The 26,666-nt window shown below is 57.1% G+C and overlaps 2 protein-coding genes and 1 non-coding gene across 7 annotated transcripts in view; 1 reads left to right on the forward strand and 2 right to left on the reverse strand.

Moving 5' to 3' along the window:
• KLHDC4 (kelch domain containing 4) overlaps positions 1 to 13,470 on the forward strand; it is a 32,674-nt gene extending 19,204 nt beyond the window's left edge. For all 5 annotated transcript variants that reach the window (XM_040253724.1, XM_040253726.1, XM_040253723.1 and 2 more), the window contains 7 exons: positions 3,508 to 3,600; positions 4,629 to 4,788; positions 8,915 to 8,990; positions 10,741 to 10,949; positions 11,394 to 11,796; positions 12,259 to 12,396; positions 12,975 to 13,470. In XM_040253724.1, the coding sequence (XP_040109658.1) occupies positions 3,508 to 3,600; positions 4,629 to 4,788; positions 8,915 to 8,990; positions 10,741 to 10,949; positions 11,394 to 11,796; positions 12,259 to 12,396; positions 12,975 to 13,186 (1,291 nt within the window). In that variant the 3' untranslated portion in view covers positions 13,187 to 13,470. The remainder of the gene's footprint in view (positions 1 to 3,507; positions 3,601 to 4,628; positions 4,789 to 8,914; positions 8,991 to 10,740; positions 10,950 to 11,393; positions 11,797 to 12,258; positions 12,397 to 12,974) is intronic.
• A 2,902-nt stretch (positions 13,471 to 16,372) lies between these two features.
• On the reverse strand, positions 16,373 to 23,367 carry LOC120873335 (junctophilin-3-like). The gene is made up of 6 exons (XM_040254133.1): positions 23,212 to 23,367; positions 22,109 to 22,180; positions 21,783 to 21,820; positions 21,586 to 21,710; positions 19,740 to 20,638; positions 16,373 to 18,166 (listed from the first exon to the last, which is right to left on the reverse strand). Exons 1-6 carry the CDS (start codon positions 23,365 to 23,367, stop codon positions 18,086 to 18,088), a joined length of 1,371 nt encoding a protein of 456 aa, XP_040110067.1. The 3' UTR covers positions 16,373 to 18,085.
• Positions 23,368 to 24,310: 943 nt separating this feature from the next.
• TRNAS-GGA lies at positions 24,311 to 24,382 on the reverse strand. Its single transcript has one exon. It is a non-coding gene; the product is annotated as a tRNA-Ser (tRNA).
• Positions 24,383 to 26,666: the final 2,284 nt, after the last annotated feature.

Here is a 26,666-nt window from a genome sequence, read left to right on the forward strand (position 1 = left end):
TTTTTCTTCTCTGAATACCATGGCTAGGACTTCCAAAACTGTGTTGAATAAAAGTGGCAAGAGTGGACATTCTTGTTCTGTACCTGATTTTAGAGGAAATGCTTTTAGCTTTTCACCATTGAGAATGATGTTAGCTGTGAGCTTGTCATATATGGCCTTTATTATGTTAGGTTCTCTCTGTGCCCACTTTCTGAAGACTTTTAGTCATAAATGGGTGTTTTGTTAAAAGCTTTTTCTGTGTCTGTTGAGACAATTATATGGTTTTTATTCATCAGTTTGTTAATGTGGTGTATCACACTGGTTGATTTGCAAATGTTGAAGAATCCTTGCATTCTTGGGATAAATCCCACTTGATTATGGTGTGCGATCCTTTTAATATGTTGTTGTATTTAGTTTGCTAGTATTTTGTTGAGAATTTTTGTGTCTATGTTCATCAGTGATATTGGCCTGTAATTTTCTTCTATGGTATCTTTGTCTAATTTTGGTATTAGAGTGATGGTGGCCCCATAGAATGAGTTTGGAGTGTTTCTTCCTCTGCAGTTTTTTGGAATAGTTTCAGAAGGGTAGGTGTTAACTCTTCTCTAAGTGTTTGGTAAAATTTGTTTGTGAAGCCATCTGGTCCTAGACTGTTGTTTGTTGGAAGATTTTAAGTCACAGTTCCGATTTCAGTACTTGTGATTGGTCTGTTCGTACTTTCTACTTCTTCCTGGTTCAGTCTTGAAAAGTTAGAACCTTCCTAAGAATCTGTCCATTTCTTCTAGGTTGTCTTATTTTATTGGCATGTAGTTGTTTGTAGTAGTCTCTTGTGATTCTTTATATTTCGTGATGTCAGTTGTAACTTCTTTTTCGTTTCTAATTTTATTGATTTGACCCCCCCCCCCCTTTTTTTTTCTTTTTGGTGAGTCTGGCTAAAGGCTTATCAATTTTGTTTATCTTTTCAAAGAATCAGCTCTTCGTTTCATTAATCTTTTCTGCTGTTTTCCTTTTTATCGCATTTGTTTCTGCTCTGTTCTTAATGATTTTTCCCTTTTGCTAACTTTGGGTCTTGTTTCTTCTCCTTTCTCTAGTTGCCTTCAGTGTAAGGTTAGGTTTATTTGTTCAAGACTTCTCTTGTTTCCTGAGATAAGATTGCATTGCTGTAAACTTCGTCTTAGAACTGCTTTTGCCATGTCCCATCAGTTCTGGATTGCCATGTTTTTGTTGTCATTTGTTTCTAAGTTTTGTTTTTTTTTTTTAATTTACTCTTTGATTTCTTCAGTGATACATTGGTTGTTTAATAACATTGTTTAGCCTCCACACGTTTGTGCTATTTAAAGTTCTTATGATTGATTTTTGTCTCATAGTGTTATGGTCTGAAAAGATGCTTGATATGATTTCAGGTTTTCTTAAAATTACTGCAGGTTGCTTTGTAACCCAGCTTGTGATCTGTCCTGGAGAATGTTCTGTGTGCACTTGAGAGGAATGTGTATTCTGCTGCTCTCAGGTGGGATGTTGTACACATATCACTTAAGCCCGTCTATTCTAATGTGTCATTTAACGCTTCGGGGGATTTTCGCAGAAGCTGACACCTGTGGCTGGCAGTTTGTTCCATTAGTGAGTTTTTTAAACAGGTGTGTGTTTATTTGGCTGGCTTGGATCTTAGGTGTGGCATGCGGATTCTCCCACCGCAGTGCGTGGGCTCAGCAGTTGCGGCACACGGGCTCCAGAGGGCGTGGGCCTCGGTAGTCTCAGTACCTAGGCATAGTTGCTCTGCGGCACATGGGATCCTCCCAGACCAGGGATCGAACCTGTGTCCCTGCATTGGCAGGTGGATTCCTGTCCACCGGGCCACCAAGGAGTCTCCCTTGTGAGTCTTTGATAAAGCAGTCTATATCTATATATTTACAAGATTGTTTCAAGTTGCTGGTGTCTTAATTTCAAGTGCACTTCCAATATCCTACATTTATATTCTTCTCATGATTGCTGAGTTTGGTGTCATATTTGTGTGGGGGTCATTTCCTACCTTTACTGTGTGTTTGCCTTTACTGATGAGCTTTTCTGTTCATAATTTTCTTGTTTCTAGTTAACGGCCTTTTCTGCTTAGAGAAGTTCTTTTAACATTTGTCGTAAAGCTGGTTAGGTGGTGCCAGACCACCTTGCCTTAGCTTTTGGATGGCATCTCTGACTCGATGGACATGAGTTTGAGTAAGCTCTGGGAGTTGATGATGGACAGGGAGGCCTGGCGTGCTGCAGTCCATGGGGTCACAAAGAGTTGGATATGGCTGAGCAACTGACCTGAACTTGCTTGTCTGTAAAACTCTTAAAAAAATGTTTGTTTATTGGGCCGCGCCGGGCCTCTGGTGCGACACGCGGGTTTGGATGCTTGCTGCCCCTTCCCTCGTGTGTGCTGCCTGTGATTCCCGGGACACGGGGTGTGCGGGTGTTGTGGTCCCTGCACACTCCCGGTATGGTGGGGCAGTGGTCAGTGCCTGCTTGTGAGTCCCCACAGTTGTGGCGGCCGCTGGGCCCGTGGGACGGTAGAGACAGTAGGCACGGTGCTTGGTGCCTGCTCCCAAGCCTCTTAGCGCTGGCAGCCTGCGAGCTCCTGAGATGGCAGGGACAGTGATTGGCGCCCAGCGCCGCCCACACACACTCCCCAGATTGGGGGGGCAGCATTTGTCACGTGCTTGGGGGTCTCTTGGTGGTAGTAGGGGACCCCGTCCTCCTCGTACAGTGGGGGCAGCGCCTGATGCCTGCTCATGGATCTTGTGGTGGGGGCCGCCCTTGGGGCCTGCTCGTGGGCGTCTTAGCTGTTGTGATGCCCATGCGTACCTTTGGAGTTCATGTAGGTGTGACCTGTTCCCTGAGAGTATGTGTGCAAGGAAGGAAGCTCTGTGGTGGTCCTGCCCCTCCTTTGTGTGCCCCCAGCAATGGTGCCTTGCCTCTGGCAGGCCCAGGCTTCTTCCCAGTGCACCCTCAGTGGCCATAGTCCAGCCTCTTCAGGCTGTCTCTGTGCAGCTAAGCCCGTTCCCCCTGGATCTGACCTCTGACGCCCAGGTGTCAAGCATGAGGCCCCCGCGCACACCTGTGGACAAGCGTCTGAGGCTGGGGAGCACAGGGTGGCGGTCCCCACTGTCCATGTAGGTCACTCTGTTGTGCCTTCTGCTCACTGGGCCCTGTGCTCTTCTCTGAGGCTCCAAAGCCCCTCCTACGTCCAGGCTGGTCTCCCTGCCGGTGAGGGGCCTGCCCCGGGTGCAGAGCCTCTCCCCCTCCTCAGCTCCTCCATGGGTGTGGGTCCCCTTCCACATCCGTTCAGTTTGTTTGCTTTTTTCTTTTCTCCTGCCTGGTGACGTGGAGGTCTTTTTGTGCTTTTGGGAGTCTGAGGTCTTCTGCCTGGCATTTAGTAGATGTTCTGTTTGAGTCGTTCCACTCGTAGACGTGCTTTGATGTGTTTGTGGGAGCTCATGAGCTCCACGTCCTCCTCCTCTGCCTGCCAAGTGCCTATCTTTTGTGTGTTTTCAATTTTAGGTCACCAGGTGGTCCTTCAGGCCGGAGTGGACATCGGATGGTGGCCTGGAAGAGACAGTTAATCCTTTTTGGTGGCTTCCATGAGAGTACAAGGTCAGTACTAACAGGAAGTTCCTCTTTCCTGGTGCAGTAAGGAGGGTGCTCTCTGGGAAGAGCCGCTTAGAACACACGTGCAGGACACGGCCCATCCCTTCAAACAAGGGCTGACGGCATGGGCACATTGCTTGGGCAGTCGCATAGGAGGGCCCTGAGCTTGGTTTACTGCTCTGCTATCCCTGTTCTGGAATTCTTCATGGTTGTTAAAATGACTGTTTATGAAGTGTTTTAAGAGTACAGAAAAAATTTAAAGTTTTTCAAAGAGATAATCTGTGTGGTCACCATTTGTATCAAACAAGTCAGTTCGACCTTGAGAACTCAATTAGAATTTTTATTTATCCTACGTGCAGAACAGAGTATTTTTGCTAGATATCTGCCATGTGAACTTTGAGAAAACAGTGGAATGTGATGAAGTCTTTTAAGGAAGCCCCTGGCTTCCTTAGTTCACCTACTGGGCGTCTTAGCTGTTGCTAAGAGTGTGTATACAGCTGATGTGTAAGCCTTGCTCCCACGGAAGGGTGCATTTGTGTGGTGGGCGCAGGTCAGAGAGCTCACATGCCCCCGTCCCGTTCCCAGTGCCCTGCTGTGGATGGGTCTCCGGGGGCCACAGTGGCCTGCATGTGGGCGCAGAGCCCCAGACCAGGGTGACCGGAATCGTGTCCAACGGGTGGAGCTGCTTGCTCCTTCCATGTGTCTGTGTGTCCTTCCTGCGGAAGCAGGCCCAGCTCTCATCATGTGACTCTGACCCGAGCTCCTTGCCTATGGCTGCCTGTGACCTGCCTTCAGGGCACCGTTCCCCCTGTGTGTGACTTGGGCAGACTCACCCTTCCCCATTCGTCTCCCTTCTCAAGGCCCCATCTGTGTTTTGAGTGCTTTGCCCCTGAAGTCCCAGGAGTGTGGCATGAGCAGGGCCACCGTGCCTTTTGGAATGCCTCAGAAGGCACAGTGTGTAGGAAAGGTACCTTTAAGTGAAGTTCACGTGTTCATGTTCCTGCCTCTTTGTTTTTGTTCCTGTGTTACAACAGAGATTACATCTATTACAATGATGTGTATGCCTTCAACCTGGACACTTTCACATGGAGCAGGCTGTCCCCATCCGGGACTGGGCCCACACCCCGGTCGGGCTGCCAGATGACCGTCACCCCTCAGGGCAACGTCATCATCTATGGCGGCTACTCAAAGCAGGTAAGACGTGCAGGGCGCAGGGGGCTTCTGTCTGCTGTGCTTTCAGTCTTGCCAGTGCTGAGAACCTCAAATAAGACTGCACCTTAGTTTAATGTGAAGGTCTTTTCTGTTGTTTAGATGAGACATGGACAGGGGTGTGTGCTCTGCTCTTCTGAACACACTGAGGTTCTATACAGCCTTGCTGCGTTCTCATCCATGTGCCACGAGGTGCCCCACCCTCCTCCTCCCGCTCTGCCCCAGCCCCACTAAGCCAGTGGTCAGCCCTCGCTCTAGAAAGGCAAACACACAGTTTTCTGTAGTTGTGACCTGCCCGGGCCTCATCTAGATGTGAGAGACGTGGGCTGTGGCCAGGGTTGCCTCTTAATCACAGCAGGTGCTCCACAGAGCCAAACAGGATGACGAACGGTAAGCCGCATTAGGCTGACCCCACTTTAATCAAGACAGGGTCTCATTCCCCACCGCTGCTCTTCTACAGCTGCACAGACAGCCAGGGGGCAGTCCTAGCACCACGATTCAGAGCCCACTGATGGCAGGCCTTGGCACTGGATGGAATGAGAAGCTGGTCTGTTTGCCTTCATGGGGATTTACCAGAATTGATGAAAGACGCAGGTGTGGTGGTGTGGTTCGTCTGGCTGGGGACACAGGAGCAGCGCATGGCTCCTCCTGTCCGGGTTACCACACAGCCCGGGGTGTCTAGCTGAGCTGGGCAGCATCCAGGGAGGCAGCCTGTACCAGCAAGCCCTTAACTCATGGGGATCGACCTCTTGGTGGCTTCTGTGTTCCACAAACAGTCCATCTGGGGACCTCAGCCATCATCACCCCCAGTTCTGAAAAATTCCTGCCGTTGTCAGTCCAGCAGAACCAGTGTGAAGTGGTGCTAAAGGCTGACCTCTTGTTGCCAAGGTGCTGAGGGTGGCCTGTGGCCGGCGGTCATGCTGGCAGGCGGAGAAGGAAGGCCCCATGTGCCTCACTCTTCCGGACACGGAGCCAAGAGGCAGTCCTGGCAGGTTTATAGCAGTGCGTCCTGGCCTGTCCAGAGGCCACCTCCAGCGCACACAGTAGGGTTGTTCGTCCACCTGCTGTGAGGCGGCCCAGCATGCCCTTGACCTCCCTTGGTGTCCCCTGTGCTGACTGGGGCTCCTACTCTGCTGCCAGGCTGCCGCTGTGTCTCAGTGCTCAGGCCAGGAGTGACGTGGGGGCCCTTGGCCCCTCCCCGGCAGCTCTGTCTCCCTCAGCTTGGTGCCCCCATGCCCCCACTCCAGTCCTCCCCCAGCGCTGCTGGGAGTCCTTTTTCAGAGTGGCCAGGAGCCTGGTCCGTTGGAGTGCCGGAGTGCGCCCCCTGCTGGGACAGGCGCACCGAAGTTGGGAGCCTGGCCAGGGCTGTCTCCTGCTGACAGTTGAAGGGCCTGGCTCTGAGTGTGAGGCTGGGGCAGCAGGAGACTCAGGACACGTGTCCAGAGCTCATGGTCCAGGCAGGAGGCCGTGGGGGTGCGTGCACAGGCTGTCCTGGGCTCTGGGGTCACTGACGGTTGTGCTTAGCGCTGTCACACTTGGCACACATCTCTCAGATGTCCGTGTGAGCAGAGCAAGAAATCGTGTGTGAAGTGCACGCCCGAGTCACCACTCTGTGGAGTCAACATCCGCTCACCCTTGAGAACAGCTGAGACCCCAGGTGGACGCGCCACAGCCCCCGGGAGTCATGCCCACCCCGTGTCCTCCAGTGGGAGGGCTGAGTGTTATGCTAGCGTGCTGCGTGTCACCGGGAAGGACAGCACAGGCCACCATGAGAGAGACCAGCGCTTGGTGGCCTCCAATCACCCCCGTGAGGATCGGGGGTGGAATGGGGTCGTTGCAGACTTTAGGAGGAGCCCTGATGGCTGCGGCATCCTTGCTCCCTGGCCGCTCTGTGGAAGCCATTGACCCGGCGGGCAGAGCGCCTGCTTGGGAGGGGCTCTGGCTCACAGGCCACAGGGGGCGTATTTACACGTGATGGCGAGGAAGAACCGCTCTGCTCATTGGTCTAGGAAAGATGGTTGCTGTCAGTGGAGCAATACCATGGATACCACAGGTGTGGGGGGACGAGGGGAAGGGCTGCGCCGGCTGTGACTGGTTTCTAGTGACCCGCCTGCGGCACTGACTTTCTCTATGTGCCCCCATAGGTAAGGCCTCGGTGTGGGCTTAGCTCCCGTGAGTGGGGGGCGTTGGCCTGGAGGGTGGGCCTGGGAGTGGCAGCCACTTCCTGGTCAGCCTGCAGGACAGGAGGACTGTCCGTCTTGGGGACTGTGGCACACAGAGGCTGACACTCACCTGTGAGTGTCCCCGAGCACGAAAGAGGAGGCAGGGGCCCTGTCTCGTCCTTGGTGCTAGGACGCTCAGGCCACAGTCCAGTCACAGAAGGTGGATTGTTTTGTTTTCCAGAAGGAAAGTAACTTTCCCCTTTACAGTAAGCACAACACATACTCATTAGTAAATAAGGCAAGATGAATCATGTGCACTTCGGCTGAGAGAACAAAACCATACTGCCCAGCGATAAGGCCTCGCACCCAGACCTGGGATTCTAGGACTGTCCAGTGAAGTCACAGGGCTCTGTGGGGAAGTGGCCGATTCCAGAACTGGGGCAGGGAGTGTGTGAATGGTGCCGGAGCCCAGGAAACCCAAGAAATCTGCACCAGTGGGACACATCAGGGGCCTGGGACCCGCCCTAGAGGGTCCCCAGGGGCAGAGCTGGAGGCTTGTGAGCAGCAGAGTGAATCAGGTGGTGTCAGACTGTAGTCCAGAGGAGACGCGATGGTGCACGGGCGCATGTGATGCCAAGCCAGTGACTGACTGAATTCATACACGGGGAGGAGAGGCGGACGCCCTGCACGCTGTCCCACCCCAAGGAAGACCTGCCACCCTCCAGGAGGTGGAGCACGACCCCCGGCCCCCGTTAGGGGGGCTGCACGGGGGACGCTCTTCCCACGAGGACAGCCTGGAAAGTTGGGGTGGGGGCAGTGACGGGACCACGGAGAAACCCGGTGAACACCTCAGCCAGGTGGCCCAGGCCCACATCTGCGATGGCGGTCATGGTGACAGCATGCACCCCTGGTAGGGTGGGATGGAAGGGCGCTTGACCTCTGAGACCCCACCTGGAACCCACAGCCTGTCCAGTCATGAGAACAGTGTCGGCCGGGTCCCAGTGGAGGGCGCGCTACAGGACACACAACCAGCACTCCTCAATGTCAGGGTCACCAGAAACAAGCCAGTCTGAGCAGTCTTCATGTCCCAGAAGGCCTAAGGATCCACGACAGCCTGGTGGGCTCTGGGATGGGAGAAGGACACTGGAGAGAACAGGAGTGTGAGTGAGCCACGGGCTCAAGTGTGGCTCGTTGATGGTGCCACACGCACCCACGAAGTCAGGATCAACAGGAAGGGGAACAGTGCAGGGCATATGGAAACTCTCCATACCAGTTTGTACGGTTTTCTGTAAACGTAGAACTACAGCTCAGGTTTTCTGTAAACGTAGAAATACTCCGAAGTTTAGAGTTTATTAAAAATCGGGAGTTTGAAGGATAAAGACCTGGACGTGAAAGCTGCTGCCCCCAGCAGCCAGAGCCGCCAGGAGAGCCAGTCTGCTAGGTTGCCATCCAGACGCCTGTGCCCTGAGGGGGAGGTGCAGTGTGCACACTGGGTGTGCTCTAGAGAGCCACGTGTCTGACTGGGCCATGAGCCTGGTGTGAGGCAGGCGGTGCTGCTGAGAGCTCAGCGAAGCTTTCGAGCGGCTGTGCCGGTGTCTGCAGAGTTTCATCCAGTCCTTGGACCACAGCTTGAGTCCCGATGTTTGGAGGTGACGGGGATGGAGGGCACGTGGGGTGGAGGCGGAGGGTGGCCATGTGACAACAGGAGAGGTCCCCGTGCCAGCCCGTCCACCCTGAGCAGGGCTCGCCTCTCGGCCGCAGGTGTAGCCCTGAGCAGAGGGCTCTGTGCAGATGGGCTTGGAGGGAGCCTGTCATGTTTCAGATTTTGAAGCTGATCTGAATGAAGGCTCCCGGGTCGCCTCCACAGGACCTGGGACCGTGAGCTTGAGGGGCTGTGCATGGCGTGGTGTGGCACATGTTCTTCTCATGGCTTCCTGTTCCTTTTGCAGAGAGTCAGGAAAGATGTGGACAGAGGCACCCAGCACTCCGACATGTTCCTGCTGAAGGCTGAGGAGGGGAGAGAAGGTGTGTGCTCTGTGCCAGGGACGAGCCACGTGGGTGGCTGTGTGTCGGCGGGAAGGTGGGCAGAGGATTTGGGGCTGGTGGGGAGCCCCTGCACCTGCCCCCTCGGGCAGGCTGGCGGACGCCTCGCGAACGGCCTCCCATATGCCCTCCGGGGCACTGAGGATGCAGAGTTAAAACCCTGGTGGTGTCGGTCGGTCCACGGTGCCTGTCGTCTCTCTCTCCTTCCTGCTAAGTGGTAGGACGGAGACTCCCGGAAGGTTTATGGTGGGGTTGAAGTCACCACTGTTCTTTCTTGTTCATTGACGTGTAGTTAACGTCCAGTGTGTTAGTTTCAGGTGCTCAGCAGGGTGATGCAGTTATATCTAAGCATACACGTCGCTTTTCAGACGGTTTTCTTTATAGGCCATAAAATGCTGAACGAGCTCTTGTGCACCACAGTAGGTCTATTGATTTTACATGGAGTGACATGTTTCTGTCAATCCCGTACTCGTGATTTCCCCCACACCTCCCCTTTGGTAACCCTGACTTTGTTCCTGTGTCTGTGGGTCTGCTTCTGTTTTGTGAGGGCACTTGTATCATTCTTCTTAGGTCCCACACATGAATGAGATCGTGTGGTATTTACCCCACTGAGTGTGATCACCTGTGGGTCCATGCATATTGCTGCAGACAGCATTATTGCATTCTTTCTAATGACCGAGCTGTATTCCATTGTGAACATGTATCGTGTCTTCTTCTTCCATTTCTTCTGTCAGTAGGTGTCTTCCCGTTGTTCATTTTTTAAAGCTCAAAAACTAGTGATTGGTGAGAGAAATCACTGCCTCCTCCCCCACCCTACTGCCATCCCCTGCACTACATGAGTCTAAGTTTTATTATTGCTATAACAGTGCTTTATACTGACTTTTCTCAAAAAAAAAAAAAAAAAGGGGGTTGTGGGGGAGGTGGTTGGCTTGCATGGTGCCAGTGGTGGGCGAGAGGCCTAAGGGGATGGGGCCTGTCTGGCCCTGGGCTGCTCCCTGCCCTGGGAGGGGCGTCTCTGTGGGGCCAGAGGCCTGCTGGGTAGGGCCTGTCCTCCTTCTTGCTGTGATGCTCTTTCCGTACAAGGTGTTTCTCGGGTGCAGAGGTGATGGGGATGTGGAGCCAAAGAGTAGAGCCCCTTTCACCTGTCAGCGCACCTGCACTTGAAAGGGCTGTGTTCTCAGCAGTGGAGCCCTAGCCCTTTAATAGTTGGGCGAGCACACCCCGCCACCCTCACCCCATGCCAGGCACACTGACAGCCTTCTCTTATTTAAACACTGAGACGCTGGCTGTCATGAGTGACCTCTGGCCTGCTGGTGCATGCAGCTGGAGTCGCGCCTCCAAGGGGTGCTCGCTGTGGGTCGCTTCATTACAGAAGACATCCCTGTCCTTCTCTAAACGTGCTGGGGAGACTCCCTCACGCACCACGCCCAGCCCCGTCTTGAGGGTTATTGGCAAACCCAGTGCCCACCCAGAGGGCAGGATCGCAGTGCTGGCCCGCCCCAGGGCATGGTGTGCGGGTCCCAGAGCTGGTAGGCCGGCCCTCTTCAGCCCTGCTTTCACAGCACTGCTGCTCAGTGCCCTAGGCGAGTGTCAGGAGGCTGTGTGGACGGGTGGCTTCTATGTAGACCAGCCCTCGAGGACGCATGGCCTCCGGGGCGGCTGGCCCAGGAGCCACAGACCACAGCTGCACCCTCCTGCGGGTCCATGGTTCCCCGCCTCCTTTCCTTGGCAGGCAAGTGGTCGTGGACACGGATTAACCCTTCTGGAGCCAAGCCCACGCCGAGGTCCGGATTCTCGGTGGCTGTGGCCCCAAACCACCAGACGCTGCTCTTCGGAGGGGTGTGTGACGAGGAGGAGGAGGAGAGCCTGGAGGGGGACTTCCTCAACGACCTGCACTTCTACGACCCCGTCAGGAACCGCTGGTTTGCAGGGCAGCTGAAGGTAGTGTGGGCCCTTGGCCTGCGACACCTCCCTCACCTCAGGGCCTCCCCTGTCTCCGGGTCTGTGGAGCCATCGTCACCGTCTTCACCGTCACTGAAGGCGGGGACCGGGTCACCCCTGCCCTTGCTGCCAGCATAGGCTGGGAGCACAGCTCAGGGACTGCTGTCCCGGGGCTCAGCTCCCTGGGGCTGTGTCAGGTCGGGGGCCTCAGAAACAGGGCCCTAGGGCCAAAAAGGGGGCGGTCCACCCCGTGGGGAAGACTGGCTCCGGACGAAGTGCCCTGGCACCTCTGACAGGGGTCGGACGACATGAGCACTGTGCTGTGGCTCATTCCTCCAAGAGGTCACCCCTGCGAGGGGGTGGCCTGGGGCAAGCCCGGCGGGGGCGGGGGTCCTCTGACGCTTGGGCACTCGCCGCATCGTGCTGCCTGCTCTCCATCTGCAGGGGCCCAAGGCGGAGAAGAGGAGGCGCAGGCGGGGCAGAAAGGCGGAGCCCGGGGGCACCGACAAGCAGGCCGTGAAGGGGCCCAGTGCCCAGGAGCCCCTGGAGGTGGTCAGGGAGGTGGTCTCAGAGGACGGGACCGTGGTCACCATCAAGCAGGTGCTCACTGCCCCGGGAGCGGCGGGACAGCTGGAGTCGGACGACGACGACGGCCCCGAGGAGGCAGCTGTTGCCCCGGTGGGGCCCAGCCCCCGCTCCAACGCCATGCTGGCCGTGAAGCACGGGCGCCTCTACCTCTACGGTGGCATGTTTGAGGCCGGCGACCGCCAGGTGACCCTCAGCGACCTCTATTGCCTGGACCTCCAAAAGATGGAGGAGTGGACGGTCTTGGTAGAGATGGACCCAGGTGAGGGGGAGCACCGTCCACCCCGCGCCCACAGAGAGTGCCTGCAGGCCCGGGGAGGGCGCAGGCTCACCCCAACACCACTCGTGAACCCTGGACCTGCCCCAGGCAGCATGGACTGGACGCCTGTTCTCCCTGAGGGGCCCTGTGTGCCCCGAGTGGACCCTCCTCCCCACCGCCCAGTCACACCACAGGCGGGCTGTGTGGACGTGGTCACTGCTCTGTCCTGAGCTGAGGCTGAAGTACCTTCAGATCCACACGTCTGGGGAGAGGCTCAGAGTGGCTGTGAGACCCTCCTGTCTTGGAGCACAGCCTCCCCACCCAGCCCTGCTGTGAGATGCAGGGATGAGGTGTTGACCTGGAGCTCCAGACATGCTGGGTGGGCCCCGCGCTCACGTCCCGGTATTTAGGCAGAGGGTGGCATCCTGACACCACACTGACACTGGTTCCTGCCTTTGCTTAAAGAATGTCAGGAGTGGCTGGAGGAGACTGACTCGGATGAGGACAGCGAGGAGGCCGAGGGTGCTGAGGGCGGTGGGGAGGAGGAGGAGGAGGACGACCACGAGGAGGACGAGGAGGAGGAGAGCGGCGAGGAGGGCGGGGGTGAGTGCTGGGGTGTGAGGGGCACTGGGAGGAGGGGCAGGGGAGGAGTGCGGGGCCTGGGGAGGGGCCAGCTCCCTCCGAGCTCACAGCTCCCCTCCTTTTTTTTTTTGGTAACAAGATTTTAACGTTTACTAAGTTTTTGTTAAGGCTTACTTTGCTGTGTGGCTTAGATGGTAGAGAATCTGCCTGCAGTGCAGGAGACCCGGGTCTGATCACTGGGTCGGGAAGATTCCCTGGAGAAGGAAATGGCAACCCACCCCAGTATTCTTGCCTGGAGACTCCCATGAACAGAGGAACCTGGTGGGCTACAGTCCCCGGGGTCACACAGAGTCGGACACGACCGAGCAACTAACACTTTCTTTCACTTCTTTCACTTTGCTGTGTAGATGTGCCCCTGAGGCAGGCAGCTGCTGTGTGTGTTTCTCACTGTGTGGAGGGTGTGTGAGCACTTGCTGTGAGTGGGGCCTGTGCTCTTTCCTCGTGCAGTCCTCTGTGGACGTGGGGTGCTTACGCGCTCGCTCCGCAGGACGTAGGCCCCTTCCTCACTGAACACGTTTCTCTCTCCTTCCCCACCAAAGAGGAGCACCCCTCGGTGGCACCTGGCGAGCTGTTCACAGACTACCTGCCCAGGACGGAGCAGCACTGGCTGAGGTGTGCGCAGGACGACGTCGGGCCTGGCACCCCAGAGAGGAGGGTGCTGAGGGCCGCGCAGGCCCTGGCCCAGGCCTTCTACGACAGCTCGGCCGGAAGATGGACCAAGGAAGGCGCGGTTCCCTGCGGCTTAAAATAAACTGACCTGGCCTGAGGCCTCTGTCCCTCTTCTGTGCTGCACGTCTGGCTGGGCCTCTGGCAGGTTGGGGCCGGACTGAGGGCGAGGGTGAGCCGCGCCCACGGTGCAGCGCCTGGTGGGATTCGGGGCTCATGGGGCTTCCCCTCAGCAGGAGCAGGAGTCCAGCTCTGCCTGACTGCACGGTGAGCCGTCTCATTCGTGTCTAAAAAGTGCCGGTAGCTTTCGACTACTTGCTGTACAGTTTTCTCGGTTCTTTGGAAAATAAAGTGCCTGTCGGTGGGTGGTTTGCTTGTTGTGCTGTCAGGCCTGGCCTGGGGTCTCTTGGTGTGTCTGCCATGTCAGGCTTGCCTGGGCCCTCCATGGACCTCCTGCCTGCTCCATGCTGTATTGACTGACTGGTGAGCCCACCTCCCCTCCCCACCTTCGGATGGGCTCCACCCCTTTCTCTCACTGGCTCCCCAGGACGGAGAGGGGGCTCCCCTGGGTGGAGCGGGGGCTCCCCTGGGTGGAGAGGGGGCTCCCCAGGACAGAGTTCAGGCTCCCCAGGGTGGAGAGGGGGTTCCTTAGGATGGAGTGGGGGCTCCCCAGGGTGGAGAGGGGGCTCACCAGGACAGAGTGTGGGCTCCCCAGGACGGAGAGGGGGCTCCCCTGGATGGAGTGGGGGTGCCCCAGGGTGGAGAGGGGATCCCCTGGGTGGGGTGGGGGTGCCCCTGGACAGAGGAGTCTCCCTTTGGATTGAGGGGGAACTGCCTTGGACAGTGAGGGGACTCCCTTAGACAGAGGGGGGACTCCCCTGGGTGGAGAGGGGCCCCTGGATGGAGATGAGGTCCTCCCCTGGAGGGGCTCCCTGGAAGGAGTGCAGGCCCCCCTGGAGGGGACTCAGGGATGCCCCTGGATGGAGGTGGGTCTCCCCTAGAAAGATGGGGCTCCCTTGGATAGGGTGGGGGCTCCCCTGGACAGAGAGGGGGTACCTGGGACAGAAAAGGGGCTCTGCTGAAGTGACAGAAGGCTCCTCTGGACAGAGTGGGTAACCTAGGATGAAGGGGGACTCCCCTAGGCAGATTGGAGGCTCCCGTGGACAGACAGAACTCCCCAGGGTGGAGTAGGAGCTCCTTGGGATGAAGAGGGGCTTCCCCTGAACGGAGAGGATTCTCGTGGAAGGTGAGGGTTCTTCTGGAGTAGAGGGGCTTCCCCTGGAAGGAGAGGGGCTTCCCCTGGATTGAGCTGGGGCTCTCCTGGATGACGTGGGCACTCCTCCTCTGGAAGGAGAGGGGATTCCCCTGGAAGGAGTGTGGGGCTCCCCTGGACAGAACAGGGGTTTCCCTTCAGGGGGCAGGGTCAGTGCAGTGTCCTGCTTCCATCGCCCTCGTGGAGTCCTCCTGTTCTGGTCTCCTCTGCCTGGCCTGGCTGTCTATCCAGCTGCTCCCTTGGGTGGCCAGCACCCTAGTGTGTCTGTGCCCATGACTGCACACCCCGGCTGCTGGGGCACAGTCTGTGTCCCAGAGGCTGTGTTCCCAGGCTCGCGCGCATGTGGTGTAAGTACAGCTTCGTCTCTGGTTTTACAAAGACAAAGGCAGCTGTGCTTGCTTCCTTTCAGGCTGAGTCAGAGACATGGTTGGTAACTGGGGCCTGTGGTTTCTCGGTCTTGCTTCCTGCCGGGTTCCTGATGTGGGCAGCTCTGGGCAGAGCAAGACCGACCAGCCTGAGCCTGGCTGCCCATCACTCCGCCCTTGTCTGGGCTCCTCCTCTTACCGAACTGCCTGGTAGAAAACCCTTTCCCCCATGAGGCTCATGATGCTAGGACAGTACGAGCTGGGTGTCATGAGCTGACCGCGTGTGGCTGTGGGCAGAGGGGTCGTGATGTGTGGAAGGCACTGTTGTATCAAGTTTCTGAGACAAAAGCAGGAAGAACTGGAGGCGAGCCCTTGGGTGAGCTGAGCGTCACCCAAAGATGGCCTCTGCCCAGGGGGCTGGGGGGACCCGCAGGGCGGGTCCTGCTGCTGGGTCAGGAAAACCCAAACTAAGAAAGGGCGAAAGACAGAAACAGCTCGTTTCACTCTCCCCAACATTCGCCTGCTTCAACAAGTCCATCATGTCCCGCGCTTGTTACCTGGACCTCTCCTTGGGGCTCTCGGGAATGTCCTCTTGGGTTTTTAAGTGGGGCGGCCATATGACTTACTGTCCACAGTGGGGCTCTAGAAACAAAAGGGAGCCGTTTGATGAGCAGGCTGGTGCGCAGGAGCCTGGGCACCTGCTGTGCTCTGCACACTTTCCGGGGGAGTCGTGGGCTTCATCAAGGTGGGGAAGTGGAGAGTGCCCTTATGCTCCCACAGAGCCCCCACGGAGGGTGTCCAGCAGGGAAGCAGGCCCACGGGTGCATCCCTGCAGCCACGCTGAGCTCTTCTGCACAGACCCCATCTTCCCCGTCGGTGGTTTGGGTGCAGGTGCGGCTCCCAGCCTGGGGGCAGCCCCGCCCCCCTCTCCACAGCCCAGCCGAGCAGCCCAGGTCTCTCGGTTTCTCTGCCCTGGTTTTCACATCTCGAGCTCGGAAGCAGCTGTCAGGGGACAAGATGCCTCTCGCGAGGCTGCTTTGGGGTTAATTAAAGCCTGCCAGCGCTCCTCACCACCAGGGCCACCACTGCGTCCGTTCTTCCCTGGCCCGCGTGTCCACCAGGGACAGCCGGCAGTGGCGGGCCAGCCGGCCTGGCCCGGAGGGAGCCCGTGGACGTGCTTGTTGGGAGACCCGGGGTGCCAACAGGAAGGCCGGCCGGCCAGCCTGTGGGGCAGTCCAGTCTTTGACCACCGTCTGGAAACCGGTTAAAAACTAGCTTGTGGAGCCCATCGGCCCCAGGGTGTGATGGTCTTGGTGGAACCCACCTGGGATTCCCCAGGTGCAGGGAGATGGCAGCCATCCAGGCGGGTGCTGCTCCGCTTTTTAGGGGTGCTGCCGGCAGCCAGACACGGGATCGGATGCCAGCTTGCCCCCGGTGAGACCCCTGCCTCGAATGATGGGCGTTTGTGCTGCCACTGTTTTGCACGTGGCTCAGGGTGTTTGCATGTGAATGAATATGTGCCCTGCCTGTGCGGATACCATCTGTGTCCTGCAGTGCCCGGAATGTACCAGAGGTATCTGACCTTTACCAAGTGTTGCGGACGGAATCACAGGACACACACCCAGCATGGACGACGCATGGAGCTGCGAGGAGCAGGCATGTTTATTTGGTTCTCTCCAGGGCTGCGGCAACCACGCGGTAGTAAAAAAAAAAAAAAAAAAAAAAAAAACAAAGATGTACAAAAACATGGAACATCCCTTCAGAAAGTAACAGCATCAAAAATGTATCTTCTGCAGATCCTCCCTCCCTCTCCTGTGTCCCCCACTCCCCCGAAGAAGACCCCCAAACTCAACCCAACTGGGATAAGGATCAGGGGGTGAGTCTGTAACAGGAAAAAAAAAAAAGAATTTAACTGGAACATGCTCTAATCTTTAGTTTATTTCTGGTTAAAAATATAGCAATCCAGTGCAGTGTAGTAAAGAAATCTGCTCGAAACGTAGCAGAGAGACAGCTGAACAGAAGCAGAGCAAGCAGAGCCCACGGGCACTGAGCCCCGGGCCTTCCCAGGTTGAGCGCGGGCCCCCCCAGGTTGAGCGCGGGCCCCACACACGCATCCGCGCACGCAGCCCGCCGGGCAGGCACCCAGACGGTCTGGGACCTTGGTGTTTAGTTTGGATGGTGGACAGCGCTGGCAGCAGACACACCAGAACCTGGTCTTGAGGGGCTGAAACAAGTATGTTGCATATTCTGGAGGTGGATATGTCATGACTGCTTAGGAGCTGTTAAGCCCCCCTGGGTTGCGACCACATTCCTGTCCTGGGACCCGACCAGCCCCCAAGTGTGCGTGAGGCATCTAGGAGGAAAACACGTGTCTGCCGGGGCAGTGGAGGCAGGCACAGGACGAGAATGTGGAGACCGCCGGCTCAGAGACAGCCAGAGAGGACCACGTGGCATGGGGGCCGACCGGGCTGTGGACCTCGGCAGGAGCCTGGACAGGCATCTTGCGGCCGCAGTGCACAAATGCCACGTGCTGGGGCCTGGGCCCGATGACAGGCTGTCTCCGCGAGGTCTCACCCCCGTCCCCAACCACAGTGCTCCCCCTCTCCTGCCCCCAGTGCCAGTCCCCTGGACGCCCACTGCGCAGCAGCCCCGGGGGCCTGGGTCGGTGGGGGAGGGAGAGACAGTGAGAAAAATAAGAACTTGGCTGTAAGACTTGGTGTGGGAAGGTGGCCTCACGAGGAGGGCCGTGGGGCAGTGCCAGGGGCCGGGGTGTGATGGCTTCATGGGCAGTAGAGAGGGCAGATGCCTGCCCCCGCTCTTGGTGTGCAGCAGAGGTCTGAGACAGAACAAGGCCCAGGGGGATGCCCACGCCTGTCACCTGCTCGTCCAGAAAAGGAACGCAGGGTTACTGGACTCCCTGTATGCGGCCCGTCCCCAGCCGCTGGCCCCCGCCCCTGCCCCCCAAGGCTGCACCACCTGATCCTCCACCCAGGCTGCCCCCTCCACGTCCCAGATGGAGTATGATGACGACGACGATTTTTTTTTTTTGCCGCGGACTTGCCAGGATCCCTTTTCTTTCCATGTCAAGCTGGAGGGTCGGCGTGCTGGCCTCCTTCTGCCATGCCACACAGCAAAGTGTTATACAAGCAAGGAACTGTGGCTAAAATCCAAAAAACATTACCCAGAAAAAAAGGCAAACTGTGAGTAATACCCAATCGTGTGGTTCTGTGAAAAGACTCGGAAGTTGTCATTGGGTGTCCAAGCGACGAGCCTTCCCTTTTGTTGTTTTGCTTTGAAACGTCTCCCGTTTGTACCCCAACTGTTTTTTCCGAACGTGACAATCTCCTCAGATGAAAAAGTTAATAAACAAAATGGCGACTCCGATGTTTAGCAAGATCACCATGGCAACCAGGATCGGCGCAGAGCCCTGGAACAGAAGGAGAAAAGGTGAGGTGAGCCTGCGGCCGCTCCCCTACTCCTGAGCCAAACTAGGGGTTCCCAGGGGGCTGGGGTGGGGGTACAGACATGGATCGCTGAGGAACCAGTCAGAGGCTCCCATGAGCGTCCAAGTCTGGACTCTGAAGCCCTTCAGGCCTGCACCTCTCCTGCCCCGGCTCTCTGAACACAGTTGCCCCTGGCCTGTGGCGTCGCTGCTTCCAGCTCTGCACAACCAGGCTTCAGAAGCGGCCCCTCCACCCGAGCGTGGCCCCAACCCAGGGAGGGTGGGGCTCTCCCAGTCCTCTCCACTGGCTTGCGGTGTGCAGCCGCCAGGAGCCCCCTGTGCAATCCTGGGACACGAAGCCCACCAGGGCACGTGGACCCCAGCCCTTCCCTCCCTGGACCCTCCATCCTCAACCCTCTGCAGGCCCCAGGGCTATACAGGGACGAACAGCTGCCCCGGCCACCCCAGGTCTCTGCAGGAAGCCCTTCCATGGAAGGGTTTGGCATTGGTGGTGCTCCCATAAGTAGCTTTGTCTTAAAGCACCCAAGATGTGCTTTAAGAGGTTTTAAAGCAGGAGCACGGTTCAGGGGACTCAGTATAAAGCCCTTCCTGCATCTTCCACCCTGCCCATTCCTCGGCTTTCTAAACTAACTGCGTGCACGTGCACACCACGCGCCTTTCTGGAAGAGAGCTGGGCGCTCCGTCCACGAGGACCGCCCGGGTTCAGAGAGGGTGGGCGTGTCTCAGGACAGCCCTCCACCCGGACATAGGCTCACACTGGCTGCTGGGGGCTGAGCACGCTGCGAGGGGCCCTGAGGGCTGGTCACACAGGGCGTCTGTCAGCCGCTGGGCCGTCGTCGGAGAAGTTTCATGGGTCCTGCCTGCTGCCATTCGGTGGAGGAAGCAGGGAGTGTCTGCCTCCAGGTGGGAGCCAGGGGTGGAGGGAACAAGGGACCTGGGGGGGGGGTCCCCTCCGGGGTGCAAGAGCCCCAGCGCTCAGTCTGGCCCAGGCCTCTGTCCTCTCCTCCAAACCGCCTGCCCTCCGCGGGGGGCGTGTAGGAGACAACGTGGACCTCACAGCTGAGCAGGAGGCACCCCAGCCCCCACAGGGCCCAAGGAACCTGGGTCACAGCCCCGCCTGCGTATCTGATCCCACGGGCCTGAGGCACTGTGTCCATCTCACCCACATGGAAGCGAACATGCGTGTGTCTCGCCTGCTCTGTCTGGCCTCTGGGTTTCCCTCCAGGACACAGAACTTTCCTTAAAGGACAGCAGGGGGAGAGGTCCGAGAAAGCTGGAGGAAGGTCTGGGGTGGGGGTCGTTCCAGGCTGCCCATTTCTTTTGGGGGAGCTTTCAGAACCACCCAGGCGCTTTTGCTGGAAAAATGCCCCAGGGGAGTAACCCTGGCGTGGACCTGTCAGAGGCAGTTCGGGAATTCCTGTAGGTAGGCTTTCAGCAGGGGAGGGTCCTGAGAGCTGGATGGGCGGGGTCGGGTTCTCACCGCCCACCCCCCCATCCCCGCCCCCGCCCCCGCCCCCGACGGCTGGTGCCCACTCACTGTGCTGGCCTTGAGCTCGTCCCCGTTTTCATCGTCAGACTCCAGCGCCACGGGCGAGGACCTCTGGGGCGGGGAGAAGGTCAAGTCCCAGCGCAGCAGCCGCGGCTCTGCGCGGTCCCCCAGCCTCAGGCTCTCCAGCCTCTGCACTGCGGGCTCCGTGCAGGGGGCTGGCCTGGCGTGCTCCTTGTTCTGGGACTTGGACCGCAGTCTCTGGGCCCCGAAGGCCCGGTCCTCCGGGCGGTGGTCCTCCCCGGGGCCCCGGCAGGCGCCCCCCTTGCTGTAGCGTCTTTTCGGGGGGTGCACGTCCTGTGTGTACGAGTCCATCCTCAGCAGGGGCTTCATCTCCATCTCGTAGTTGCTCAGCTTCTCCTCGTCCAGCTCCAGCAGCTTGGGGCCCCCGGGGCCGGGGTTGCCGGCCCGGTGGTGGGAAGTCCAGGAGAAAGTGGTGGGGGACTCCGTCCGCCGCTCCCGGGGCTTGGGGTTGCCGGACTGCTTGTGGCCCGCGCCCCGGGTGCGGAAGTCAGCCGCCGGCTGGCCGCTGCGGAGGACGCCGCCGCGGACGCCGCGGGAGGCCCCGGCCTTCTCCTCGGCCCAGCTGTTGCGGGTGTAGTCCCCTCCCCTGCCCTCCAGCAGCGTCTGGATGTCGCCGCCCCGCTCCTCGTCCACCGAGACCTGCCGGGAGAAGTGGGCCACCTTGTTCCTCGCGGCGGGGGCCGGGGGTGGGGTGGCCGTGGGGCTGGCGGGGAAGCTCTGCAGGGGGCTGTCGTCGGGGGTCAGGTCCGAGGGGGTGGTGCCCTTGCGGTACAGCTCGGGGCTCTCCTGCTGCGGGGGCGTCCCCGTGGAGGTCACCTCGATGTCGTCGCTCGAAAGTTGATGCTTCGGCCGCTGGTACTCGAGCCCTGCAACGGGTTGGAGACAGATGTGGGTGAGCAGGTTACTTGGGGGTTCTGTGCTCAGGCCCAGGGGGGACCAGGATTGGGCCAGGCGGCACTCACTGCCTGCCAGCGGGTGAGGGGCAGAGAAAGTGGGAGGATAGTGTTCTCAAAGTCCCGAGGAGACCCCCATCCCCATCTGTGGCCACTTTTGAGGGTGACCGGATCAGGATGATGGGGTGGCCCCCAGCTGCAGAGGTGACCCGAGGCCCAATGCGTTCCTGCTGAGGACAGAACGTCTTGTGCTGGGTGACCTTCCACAAGGCAGGATGTGGAGCTTAAGTGACAGTCCCACTGCCCCTGCCCCCATCCTGGGTCCTGGGGTTCTCCAGGCCGCTGCGAAGGCAGGGCTGAGGGCAGAGCTCCAGAGGGTGGTCCCAGGACAGATCCGACCCCGGCACCTCAAGAGCCTTCCAGTCGCTCTGGGAAGCATGCATCCAGAGGAATGATCCTGAGCTGCGTGAGGAGGGTCGGGGGTGGGCTTCCAGGACCTCGGCCTCGGCAGACCCTCGGACCAGTCACCCCCCTGCTCCCGAGGAGGGAGGAGGGTCTCGGGTCTGGCTGACTCAAGGGGCTTCTAACTCCTTTCATCCGTTCGCCGCTCCGAGAGCACAGGTGGGCACCCCCTGAGTGTCTCCGAGCTTCACTGACCAGCTCGGCCACCAGCTCGGTCATGTGTGGCTGCTGATGCTTAAATGTGGGCTGAAGAGCAGGCTGCAGTGGCCGCAGTTCCTGCATGGAGGGCAGCTACCTGGTCGGGTAGAGCAGGGACAGAGTTTTAGAACAGCCCTGGGGGGCGTGGAGCGCCCCGGAGTCTTCGGATGAGGCAGGCAGGAGGGATGCAGTGGGCTGGCGGGGGGCTCTGGGGCACAGCCCGTGGGAGGCGTCCAGGGACCCTGGCCGCACGGACTCACCGTTTTCCCGGTGCTGGAAGGAAGGGGAGAACTCTTTGGCAGTGATCCGGGCGATGCGCGCCTCCTCCTGGGCCTTCTGGGCCGCGGTGAGGGCTGCCTCTGCCTTGGCCCGGGAGTGGGAAGTCCTGGGCAGGGGAGACAGAAGGGTGGTGAGGGCCCAGGATGGGCCAGGACAGGGTGCCCGACACCTCGCTCACCCACACGGCCCCACCAGGGCCTCGGTGCCCTCCAGCCGCTGCGGGCACAGGGCAGGCCACACTCGAGAGTGGAACTTGGCCTGAGATGGGCCCAGTCCTGCCTGAGGAGTGTCCCTCCTCCCCGGGTCCTGGCCACAGACTAGACCCCTGGCTGACTCGTCTCAGCCTCCAGGGGTGGGCCGGTGCTCAGTGTGGCCCTGACTAGAGACAGGGGTTCTGGGGGTGGCTATTCTCTGATGGACAGGGAAGCCTGGCGTGCTGCACTCCACGGGGTCGCAAAGAGCCGGACATGACTGAGCGACTGAACTGAACTGAATGGATGCTACCGCCACCAGCGCGCAGAGTGGGCTGTGCTCCAGGTGGCCGGCCTGGAGCAGGAAGGGGCGGGGCCCACCAGCCTGGCACAGAGAGGGTACCAGGGCCCAAGGAGTGTGGCCTGCCTGCACACCAGCTCTGACCTACCCCAGGTGACCACTTAGCCTCTGTCCCACCCTGTGTGAAGGGGCCTTGCTCAACCCAGCTGAGCCAAGAGCTGCTCGGCTCCTGTTCCCAGGACACAGGCCAGGATGGGTTTGTTGGCCCCTGGCCCCCAGCCCAGCATTTCTTCCCCTAGACCCTATCCCGGCCACCACAGTGCCTCCACAGGCTGGTGCCGCCAACCCTGTCCACGTGGAGGAGATACACGCAAGGGGTCTGAGAAAACCTCCCCAAGTGGGTGGGAGCTGTGGTCTCCAGGTGCTGAGAGAAGGTGAAGCCCGACTCCTCTTAGCACTCAGGGTGATGGTTCTCCGCAGTCACTCGGATTTGGTGATGGCACTGCCCTCGTGTGGGGGCACCGGCCCAGAGTGGGGACCTCACACCCCAGGGTGGACACGGGAGCCACGACTCCAAACGAGCTTGATGTTCGGCCCAGAAACTTTCAGCAGGACAGCCTCCGGCCCAACGCTCAGACCTGTCCCTCCCCAGCGGAGTCCGTATGAGACACACTGGGGGCAGGGCTGGGTCACCCAGATGGAGGTCTCACCTGCCTCTGGGTTCCACCTGTTCCTGCCTCCTGTCCTGGCTCCAGGGGCCTGCTTCCCAACCGCCAGTCCCCGAGACGACTGCAGCCTGACCCCCCAGGGGCCTCCTCCCTTCCCTGGAGCACTCTGAGCAGCCTGGCCACACACCCCTCAGCGCCCACGGGACCCGCTCCGTGGGCTCCACCAGGAGACCCCTCACTCCTTGCAAGCCACAGGGTTCTGTTTTTTCCAGAATGCCCCTGTGCTAACCAGGACGAGTTTACAAGAAGAGAACAGGGTGTGATGTACACAGAGAGTGTTCATGCCATCACGTGAGCAGGAGTGCAGGACCCAGAGCCGCCGCCTCCAGGCCCCCCGCCCGCCAGTCCGCCGTTTCAACTGGGAGCAGATGCTAAGGCGGAACTAACCGTAGAAGTAGTGCCGGGGAACTTCTTCCCTTCACACAGTTTCTGAACAACGGGAAAGACGGCGCCTCTCAGTGTGGCGGCTGCCCGGGCCCCTCGGCGTGGAAGCAGAGAAGCAGCGCCCTGCGGATGATCCCTCAGGGAACTCGTGCTTGTCATCATGACAGACGGGGGGCAGGAAGCCCGGGGGGCAGCAAGCCAGTAACGCAGCACCAATTACAGACACGGAGCTCATCGGTTGTCATCAGTTGATAAGCTGTGGCTGCAGCCCACAGGCTCCCACGGGGCATCCCCCACCTGCACCCCTGAAGGCACAGGCATGTCTGAGGCCCTCGGGGGCTGTCCCATCGCCCTGATGGGGGCACGGCTGGCTGAGGCCCGTGTTCACTTTGAGAACCGGCAGGGTCGCGTCAGACCCACCAAGGGCCACTGTGAGGCCCCAGCCGCCCAGGCCCATCTTGGGGCCAGGGCCCTGGGGACACAGCAGGAAGAACCGAGGCAGGGTTTCCGGCTGCGGGGGTCCCGCCTCCCCGTCCTTCTCTGTCTGCTGCATGGGACCCGGTGAGTGACTCCTACACGGACACCCCGACCTGGAGACCTGGGCACTCTGAAATCGTGCTCCAAGTGCCCCACCTGCTTCCTCCTTCCCCCCAGCAGGGGCCCACGGTTTTTGTCTGACCCTGTGAGGCCCCATAGCCCCGCACATGCTGGACTGGACACAGCCCTTCCCGGGCCAACGGTGTGACCTGGTTCCTGCAAGGCGGCTCCCGCAGCTGAGAGGGCTGTGGTCGGGGCAGGACACCAGCTCCCTCACAACCTGCCCGTGGACCGGGGCTCGGCTTAGCTGATGCTGCGGCTTCTCCGGAATGTGCCAGGGGCTGGCTTTTCTAGTAACACTTTATTGAGCTATAACTCAGAGTGTGTATATATATATATTACATATATAATAATGTATATATGTAATATATATATAAAGTGAAGTTGCTCAGTCGTGTCCGACTCTTTGCGACCCCATGGACTGTAGCCTACCAGGCTCCTCCCTCCATGGAATTCTCCAGGCAAGAGTACTGGAGTGGGTTGCCATTTCCTTCTCCAGGGGATCTTCCCGACCCAGGGATCGAACCTGGGTCTCCAGCATTCCAGGCAGATGCTTTAACCTCTGAGCCACCAGGGAAGCCCAAATAATAGTGTGTATATACGTAAAAAGTGTGTGAATATATTTATCAGTGTGTATGTATATATAATTGTGTATATTCATATATAATAGCATGTGTGTGTGTATATATAGTAAGTAGTGCAGTGGTAAAGAATCTGCCTGCCAGTGCAGGAGACGCTAGAGATGAGGTTCAGTCCCTGGGTTGAGAAGATCCCCTGGAGGAGGAAATGCAACACACTGCAGTGTTCTTGTCTGGAGACTCCCATGGACAGAGGGGCCTGGTGGGCTACAGTCTCTGGGGTCACAAAGAGTCGGACACAACTGAGCACACACCCACACACACGTGTATATAATAATGTGTCTATATATAGTGTGTGTCTATATAATCACTGCAGAAGGCCATGGCACCCCACTCCAGTACTCTTGCCTGGAAAATCCCATGGACCGAGGAGCCTGGTAGGCCGCAGTCCATGGGGTCGCTAAGAGTCGGACATGACTGAGCAACTTCACTTTCACTTTTCACTTTCATGCATTGGAGAAGGAAATGGCAACCCACTCCAGTGTTCTTGCCTGGAGAATCCCAGGGACGGGGGAGCCTGGTGGGCTGCCATCTATGGGGTCACACTGAGTCGGACACGACTGAAGTGACTTAGCAGCAGTATATACACATTAATGTGTGTATATTATATGTTAGTGTATTATTTAATAGTGTGTGTATATATATATATAATTGTGTGCATGTATATATTGTAGTGTGTATATATAAAATAGCATGTGTATCTGTAATACAGTATCTATAATAGTGTGTGAATATGTATAATTGTGTGTATATCTATAACAGTGTGTGTATGTATAAATATAATAGTATATGTATATACATAAAAGGGCTTCCCCAGTGGCTCAGTGGTAAAGGATCCGCCTGCCAACGCAGGAGACGTGGGTTCAATCTCTCCGGTGGTAAGAGCCCCTGGAGAAGGAAATGCAACCCACTCCAGTATTCTTGCCTGGAAAATCCCATGCTTAAAGGAGCCTGGCTGGCTACAATCCTTGGGGTCACAAAAGAGTCGGACATAACTCAGTGACTAAACAACAATATGTATATAATAGTGTGTGCCTGTATAATATATACACGTGTGTATGTATGTGTGTATCTGTATGTATCTGTAACAGTGTGTGTGTATATAATACTGTGTATCTATAATCCCATGTATATACACACACACACACAATGGTGTATATATAAAAATGTGTGTATATATGAAATAGGGTGCATATGTAATTGTATGTAATAGTGTGTATCTATAATAGTTTGTGTATATATACCTGTCTATGTAATAGTGTGTGTCTATGTGTGTTTGTCTATATAATGGTGTCTGTATACAAATATATATTAAGTGAACGTGAAGAAAGTGAAGGTGCTCAGTCATGTCCGACTCTTTATGACCCCATGGACTGTAGCCCACCTGGCTCCTCCGGCCATGGGATTTTTCAGGCAAGAATACTGGAGTGGGTTGCCATTTCCTCCTCCAGGGGATCTTCCCGTGACCCTGGGTCTCCTGCACTGCAGGCAGACTCTTTACCATCTGAGCCACCAGGGAATCCCATATATACACACACACACACACACACACACACACAACGGTGTATATATAAAAATGTGTGTATATATAAAATAGGGTGCATATGTAATTGTACATAATAGTGTGTATCTATAATAGTTTGTGTATATATGTGTGTTTATAATAGTGTGCATGTCTATAATACTGTGCCTATATAATAGTGTGTGTCTATAAAATTGTGTCTATATAAATAATGACAGTATATATAATAGTGTATCCATATAATAGTGTTTGTATCTATATAATAGTGTGTGTATATATAATAGTGTGTATACTGTATCTAAAATAGATAGCCAATGGGAATTTGCTGTATGGCTCAGGAAACTAAAACAGGGGCTCTGTATCAACCCAGAGGGGTGGGATGGGGAGGAAGATAGGAGGGAGGTTCAAGAGGGAGGGGATATACATATACCTATGGCTGATTGATGCTGAGGTTTGACAGAAAACAATAAAATTCTGTAAGGAAATTATCCTTCAATTAAAAAATAAATTTAAAAAATAGTGTATATATGTATGTATACATACGTGGATATATATTATATACACAACTATTATATACACACACACTACTATATATAAAATACTGTGTATCTGTGTAATAGTGTGTTGTATATAATCTGTATGTAACAGTGTACGTGTATAATAGTGACTGTATATACCTAAGACACACAGAGATAACTCGC

The sequence above is a fragment of the Oryx dammah genome, unplaced genomic scaffold (assembly GCF_014754425.2).
Source record: "Oryx dammah isolate SB20612 unplaced genomic scaffold, SCBI_Odam_1.1 HiC_scaffold_13, whole genome shotgun sequence".
NCBI classification, from domain to species: Eukaryota; Metazoa; Chordata; class Mammalia; order Artiodactyla; family Bovidae; genus Oryx; species Oryx dammah.